This window comes from Falco naumanni, chromosome 18, assembly GCF_017639655.2.
Source record: "Falco naumanni isolate bFalNau1 chromosome 18, bFalNau1.pat, whole genome shotgun sequence".
In the NCBI taxonomy this organism is placed as follows: Eukaryota; Metazoa; Chordata; class Aves; order Falconiformes; family Falconidae; genus Falco; species Falco naumanni.
In genome coordinates, this window is record NC_054071.1 from 175,101 (window position 1) to 182,354 (window position 7,254).

Genomic DNA, 7,254 nt, shown 5'->3' on the forward strand with positions numbered 1-7,254 from the left:
AGGGGCAATTCTCAAACTTAGCTTAATGGTCAGTGAAGCTACTGCTCTGACCATACATGGGAGGAATGCAGGTTTGCTGTCAAGAGTGTTCAGTTTTATTTGATTAAGAATTCAAAATGGGTTGAATTTTAATTTCCTCTGCTTTTACCAATGAGGAAATTGCAAAGATTCTTTTGGAAAGGGCTGATCTAGTAAGTAGAGGTGACCAGGCTAGCTATGGCTGCAGAGCCAGGTTCACTGTGGCAACTGGAGGAGCACAGACTGTCCAGAGGGCAGATAGGTGATGTTGCGGGACCGCGAGAGCTGGTATGCGATGTCTTCAGCTGCCTCAAGCTTGCGCAGCTCAATAAGACCATCGCCTGCAGTGGCCAGTGAATTGGCAATCAGCTCTGCTGCTTTTGAGTCTCCCTCAGCAGAGATGACAGCTGCTTTCTTCTGCTGCTCAGCCTGAAAGTAAGCAGATGAAAAGGGGAATAACCAACAGAGAAAACAACCAAAAGAGAAGGAAGATGCTGTTGTCATGTTTAAAATATAAATTCCCACTTCGCCACCCTACTGTTGTTTTCCCCAGTACAAGAGCTACAACAGAAGGTGATTTTAATTTAAAGCTGTATCCTGTTAAGACTTTTTTTCTGCCTACTGTGGAAAAAAGGCTGAAAAATTATCTTGAAATTGCCTTAGTCTTAACCTCATGAAACATTAACCCACCTAAAGGCACTGCTAGTGAAAAATTGTCTATGAAAGATTTGAGAACTTCACCAGTGGAGTTAAAAACAAATAAACACTTCTACTGTTTAATCATCATCGCTGATTACATGCATCTTTCTACATCCACTAGATTAATTTTGGGTGTAGTTGCAGGTTCTTGCAATCTCAACAGGCATGTTTCTCAGCTGTACCAAGGTGCTTCAACATAAAACTGTGTCTGTGAATGCTGACCAAGATCCCGGGTTGGTCAGAGATTATGTGGCCTGGGGCATGCAGTCGGTAACACTCCTATGACAGAGCCCCCCACGCCCATGATATCAAACACCATGCAAAACTTTGTCCACCCTCTAAAATTCACAAACAGCAGGATCCCTTCAGCTGCAAGTCTCCACCTTGAACCCCACTTCTAACTGACACTTCCTCCTGAGGGCTGTTTCCTACCTCCTCCATGCAGACATTTCTGTTTAGCACTCCAGTAAGACTGAGACACATTATTAAAAGAAAAAAAAAACCAAAATCAACTTTATGCTTTATCTATCCAACCATCATGTGCCAGAGCCAAGAACCGTATCAACATTATGACCCTAAGCAACTTAAGCATTCAGCTGCCTGGTTTCATGGACAGGTAAGTGAGAAATGTTCACTGCAAGCTAGAGTGGGAAAGGAGATACCAGGAACCATTTCCATGTTTCTCAGGACAAGGTACCTTTTCCACAATGAATCTGGCTCTTTCTGCTTCTTGCTGGGCCACTTGCTTCATCTCCACCGCCTCTGTGAACTCCTTGCCAAAGGTCAGATGGGTCTGCAGAGCACAAATCAAGCTAAGTCCACAATGCTGACAGTTTACAGTGCTGCGACCCTCACAAGCCCCAAGGGGGAGGCAGCCTGCCTGTATCAGTGAAAGTGGAATGGAGATGGAAAGCCAGTATTCCTAAAAGAATAGAAATTAAGACAAGCAGACCTCCCCATCCAGTTTTGAAGTCTCAAGGGATACACAAGTGTAGCTCCAATCCAGCACACCAGTGACACCAGAGACACACCATGCTCCCCCTGGCACCAGCACCTGCTGCATCACCTGGCAGGGGCAGCCCACTCACTCAGTGCTCCCCTCCCAAAGCAGGGAAGCCTGTTCTTTGCCAAGCCTTCCTACACCTTGTATGTTCCAATATGCACTGGTGCACTCAATTCTGGGCTCTTTGGACAGTTGCAGGCTCCTGGGATGGGACAGGGGAAAGATGAATTTCCTTCAGCAGCATGCTCGGGAGAACACCAGAAACAGAGTCGTAACTCACATTTTGCAGAAATACGGTCACCTTCCTGCAGAAACTTCCTATATGGCCCTTTCCTCTAAGCAGGCTTTCGAGGGAAGTCCCAGAAGAGAGAGGGAGAGGTGCACGCACACGCCAGATTACAACACATTTAATTTATAAAGCTTATAGGGAGATAGGAGAGGAGAGCTCCCTCCTTGATTAGTCTTTTAGAAGACACAGCCAGGAGAAAACCTAGTACTTTGCAGAAAAAGGATGCTATCAAAAGCAGCTATTTTCACTACCTCCTCACGCCTAGCACTTTCTCCCTGTGTCTCAGGGTACCCATGGAACAGCTGCCTTCTCTAAAGTGATGTGCAGCCTGATCCATCACCCACAGAAGCACTTTTCATTTTAACTGTAAAAGCCCTGCAACAGTGAAGTCTGTTGAAAGGCCAGCACAGCAGAGCCTTCAAGGGCTTACTCAAGGTCACAGAAGGCCAGTGACAAAACCAGAGGTACTGACATGACCAGTAACCACTACATCCCATGCAACTGCAGACAAACATTGTCCACATGTCCAAACTTCCAGCTCACTCGTCTCTGGCCACCTACCAATTCTCTTCTCCACTGCTCTTATTTGGGCACACTCCAAAGAGAAAAATGGAAAGAGGAAAACTCTTACCAAGGACACATCATCCAGAATGAGCCCGAAGGTTGCTGCTCTCTCCGTGAGGTCTTCGCTCACTTGTCTTGAGACCAGCTCTCTCTGAGTGATCAATTCTCCAGCATCAAAGCGAGCCTGAAATCAGGATGGAGAACAGTGAGAAAAAAGCTCCCAGAAGTGATGGATGCTCCATTCCCTGCCCATCTTTGCACCTGTGAGCCCCAGAGCTCTCCCAAAGCTAGCAAACACCAAGCTGCCCAGGCATTTGAAGTAAGAGAAAGACTGAATGTCTGGGAATTTAAGTGTAAGCTGAAGGGGAGGTTGTCCAGTTGAGCACTTAATGTAAAAGCTGGACTAAAACTGGTTAGTCATTCTTTGGCAGTTCCCTGGGTATGCTTCCAAAACCAGAGATCTTCTGTAAGCTGAAATCTAAGATTATGTGAGAAGTAAAAAGCCCAGTCTCCTGCCCGAGACTCCCAGCCTGAAGAGCAGAGCTAACAGCTGAGAGCAGGTAACAAATAAACCTCTTGTCATCCAGAGATCATCCAATGTGAATCAAGTCAGCCCAAGCAGTCAGGAATGACCAAGAAACAAAAAAGCTACGATTAGCTTTTCTGGATGCCTGATGAGAGCCTGGGGGTTGGAAAGAGAAGCCTTATTCTGAAGCACAACATATTCCACACTCTGGTGGGTCCCTCACTGCTAAAAAGAGGAAAGATGACTGGCAGAGCCCAGCAGCTCTTATACTGTCCTTACCACAACAGATTTAAGGATTTCAGTTGTGATTGAGGGCAGGACACGCTCATCGTAGTCCTCTCCAATACTGGTGAAAATCCGTGGTAACTGGGCAGTCACTGGTCTAAACAGGATACGCAATGTGATGTTCACATTCTGTAGATCTGTTCAAAGAAAGCCATGAGTTTAGTAGCAAACCACAGGGGCAGGATATTTCCTGAAGCTGTCCTCTCTAGGGCAACTAAATGAGAAACAATAAACATTCAGACTTCTTTTTCCCAGAAAAAACAAATTATTTTTACTATGCCTTTCACCTTGGCATCTAAATCCTCCTTACAGATAAGATTTCAGCTTCAGTTTGTTAGTGACCTAGGGAATTACTTGCCCTACTGTAAAGGCAGAGACTTTATGTTTAAAAGGATTTTTTACAGGACCAAAGGTAGGATCTTTTAATCTATTCTGTAACTAAAAAACCAGATCAAATCATTCCTGACTCTGTGCCAAACTGGACTTGAGACACATGGGATTTCAACGTCCAGAAGAAAAAAAAAGTCATCAGAGCATCTGGTTTTCTTATGGTTGCCAGGTCCAAACACTCACCTTTGCTGCCAGTGATCACGGGAATGTTACGGGGGCGAGAGCGGCAGTCAAAAATGATGGGTTTCTGTACCCAGGGGATGAGGAAGTGGGTACCTTCTCCCACCACTGTATCCTGGACCCCACGGAATCGGTCAAAGATGACAGCTCTGTGGCCCGCATCAACTAGAGAAGAAAAGAGCACATCAAACACTGTTTCACTATCTGTTGAATCTACACACCACCAAAACCTTCTCAATGGAAGCAGTCTGTTAAGGATGGTTAAAGCCTTTTGCTACAGGAGACCAGTGAAATTAGTTAGAATATTTGGAGCAACAGGGCAAAGAGAAGATGTAGCCATCACTCCTGGCCCTCCACCTGCTCACAGTGGCAGCAGCTAATTAACAGCTTTCTAGAGAAAGAACCTCACAATCCTCTTGCTCATGCAAGGCACAAGGTATACAAGGTATAGAACAGCCCAGCAAGGCTTCACATCTATCTTCCCCCAATGTCATAAGCAATAAAAGCACAGAGCAGCCAAGTTACTAACAAAAAAAATTTTAAAAAAAGATATGAAGTGGTCAGCTCTTCCACTCACCATTGTAAAGAGCAGAATTGACAACTCCACCTGCAACAGCCAAGCCCAGGCCAAGCTTCCCAAGGCTTTCAAACACCTTCGCAGCCATTTCACACGTCCAGTTCCAGCCCCTTTAAAACGTCCCTCCTGCAAAAACCCACCAGCTCATTAAAACCCTATGAAGTAAGAAGTCCGGGAAGTCCTGTGTGCAGATGCCTACAGGCCAAGGATTACCCCCCCTCTCCGAAAACCCCACCCTGCAGTGGCTGCACCCCACCAGCAGCCCTGCCTCTCCCCTCAACAGCTGCCTCAGCCCGCAGACCTCCTCCCTGGGCTCGGCGCCCCAGACCCCGCAGCACCCCGCGTACGTGGGCGCCCCCACCCACGAGCACCCCGCCAGGCTCATGCCGCCTGCCCCAACCCGCCCCCCGATCACAGCTCGCCCCATCCTTTCTGCACCGCCGCGGCTCCCCGCTTCGGGCCCTCCGCACCCCGAACCCGCTCCGGCCACCTCCCACTGCCCTGATTCCCCCCCGTCAGGCCGCCCTCTTCCCACTCCCTCCTAGGCCTCTCGCCCCTTGCACAGGCAACCCCAGGCCCCGCTCGCCCGCAGGCCGCGGCTCGGGCACCGGGCCCGACACGTACCGGGCCCCACCGCACCCTCCTGCCCCGTTCCCCTCGCGAGCGCCCCTGACCTCCACATGAATCCCCAGGCACCGGCCCCAGTGCGCCTGCGCGCTGCACCAAGACGCCCACTGCTCATTGGCCCGCGTCTCCCCGCGGCACTCTGGGACACGTAGTTCTATGCGGCGCTGCCCCTTGCCCGGCGGCCTATAACTCCCGGCGTACCCCGCGGAGGCCGGGGCGCTGAACAAGGCCGTTTTCCATTGGCTGCAGCTTCGTCTGCGCGCAGGGCCTCCTGGGAGCTGTAGGCCTAGCGGAAGGAAGCCACGTGGGCGCTGCACTGCGGCGCCCGGGGCCGTACAGGGGCTTGCGGGGACCGGAGATGCTTCACGGACAGCCAGGACGGGTGAGCTAGAGTGTGCTCGCTCCTCGCTTGTCACGAGGCAAAGCGGGCCTGGACCTGACCTTTCCCGGTAGTGCCCAGGCAGCGGGGCGGCAGGTCCCGGCGGTGCAGCGGCGTAGAAAGGGGCTTTGATGAAGCGGTATCAGTGCTGAGGAAGGACCCCTGGCGTCTGGCCGCATCCTGCCTACTTGTGACGCTGCCCCCGGACCAGGCAGTCACCCGCCAGACTCCTCGTCCCCCTTGGCATGAGAAGCCAGACAGCCCCCTAGGGCCGCCCCCGTCCAGCTGCAGACAAAGGCCGTTATTCCCTCGCCGTGAGCCTCTCCTTTGGCTCAGCAACCCCATGAACAGGAGGGCTGGTGCCGCTAGAGGGAAGTAGCACCCTCCTATACGCTCCAGGAATCCCGCTAAAAAAGGGGCGACTGACGGACAACAATAAACCCTCTGCCCAGGGAGACCCCAGAGGAGTCGCCTTTCCCCGAGGCAGCCCCTCCTGTTCCTGTCGAGGGACCCTCCCTGGTGCATTCGCCCTCTGATATGACACCACTGGGCACTTCATTACTCCCCCAGGCCACGACCTCCTGATAGCATCTCAGGGTGAAAGTGGTGCTGAACCCCATCCTTCAGGGCCCAGCAGACCCCAGGAGCCACCATGGAGTGTCCCGTCCCCTCTGGGAGCTCAGAGGGTCTCTACCCCCTACTCTGCTCCCTGTGGGGAAACTGAGGCATGGAGCTGCTCAGCAACCCAGCAACGGAGGTTCTGGTGCTGCAGCCTGCTGGCTGCCTGCACTGCCCTTTGAGTGGGGAGATGTACAGGGCCCCTAAAAGTGGGGGCAGATCCCAGCTGAGCTTATGTCCCTGATCCCCAGCTCTTGTCTGTGTGCCCCTCCATTCCCATGCACGCAGCCCTGAGTGGCCGTGCTGGAGCAACTCCTGCCTGGGAAAGTCACCTCCTCCCAGGTCCCCCGGCACAGCTATGCAACAGATGTGTCCTGTCCTGTGTCTAGCAATGCTCCTTTCAAGGCCACAAAAGCTCTTGTGCTTTGGCAACACCAGGAAGCAGATGCCAAAGAGGACCAGGACAAGGTGAAGGTGTTCAGCAGCAGTTGAACCTGCTGGGGAACCTCCCTGAAGCCCAGCTGAAATGGGGGTGCCCCAGAAAGCCATGGCCGAACCCTAAAAGCTGCCCTGAGCCAGGACCTGGCCCTCCTTGTGATCACTGTTCCCAAAACCCTGAGTCACTGCAAACTGATTTGGGGGCCAGATCCTAGTAAGCTCCAGCTGCTGCAAGCAGGAAGTGTAAAGTCAAATTTTGGGTGCTCCTGTGCCTGCCCTCAGTTACGTGCCTCCCCACAGGGATAAACCCAGGGAGAATCCACCTCCGGCCCAGCCAGCAGGATCAGCCCCCATAGCCCAATGCCATCCCAGTGGATCCTCCACCAGCCGCTGGGCTTTCCCCCAAGGATGACTTTGCCCCAGGAGGTTTCTGTCTACTTGCATCTAATCCAATAATAACATCCTAATTGGTGACAAAGCCATGGCTATAAACACCAATAGATTTATTCCCTTTTGACATGAAATTCACACAGGGCACAATTCAATCATTAAAGTTGGAATTTATGGAGCCAGGGGCTGGAGCTTTACACCCCCTGCCCAGCATTGCCCTGCGCTTTGCATTTTGTAGCAGCCATCATGGGCGCATTTGCTGCTGGGTTCA

General features: G+C 51.6%; 1 protein-coding gene across 2 annotated transcripts; it reads right to left on the reverse strand.

Moving 5' to 3' along the window:
* Window positions 1-72: 72 nt before the first annotated feature.
* PHB (prohibitin) lies at window positions 73-5,330 on the reverse strand. Of its 2 annotated transcripts, none has more exons than XM_040617821.1 (7): window positions 5,206-5,330; window positions 4,532-4,657; window positions 3,958-4,119; window positions 3,379-3,521; window positions 2,641-2,757; window positions 1,415-1,510; window positions 73-447 (listed from the first exon to the last, which is right to left on the reverse strand). In XM_040617821.1, exons 2-7 carry the CDS (start codon window positions 4,617-4,619, stop codon window positions 235-237), a joined length of 819 nt encoding a protein of 272 aa, XP_040473755.1. In that variant the 5' UTR covers window positions 4,620-4,657; window positions 5,206-5,330; the 3' UTR covers window positions 73-234. The 2 variants fall into 2 exon arrangements, with proteins under 2 accessions (XP_040473755.1, XP_040473756.1); XM_040617822.1 differs by having other exon boundaries at window positions 5,156-5,231.
* Between the last annotated feature and the right edge of the window lie 1,924 nt (window positions 5,331-7,254).

Bases quoted from the DNA above. Each gene is read 5' to 3' on its own strand.
- PHB (XM_040617821.1), bottom strand. From the start codon at position 4,619: ATGGCTGCGAAGGTGTTTGAAAGCCTTGGGAAGCTTGGCCTGGGCTTG. The intron at 4,120-4,531 runs GTGAGTGGAAGA...TTTCTTCTCTAG, and splicing joins CAATTCTGCTCTTTACAATG to TTGATGCGGGCCACAGAGCT. The intron at 2,758-3,378 runs GTAAGGACAGTA...TCCTGATTTCAG, and splicing joins AAATCCTTAAATCTGTTGTG to GCTCGCTTTGATGCTGGAGA.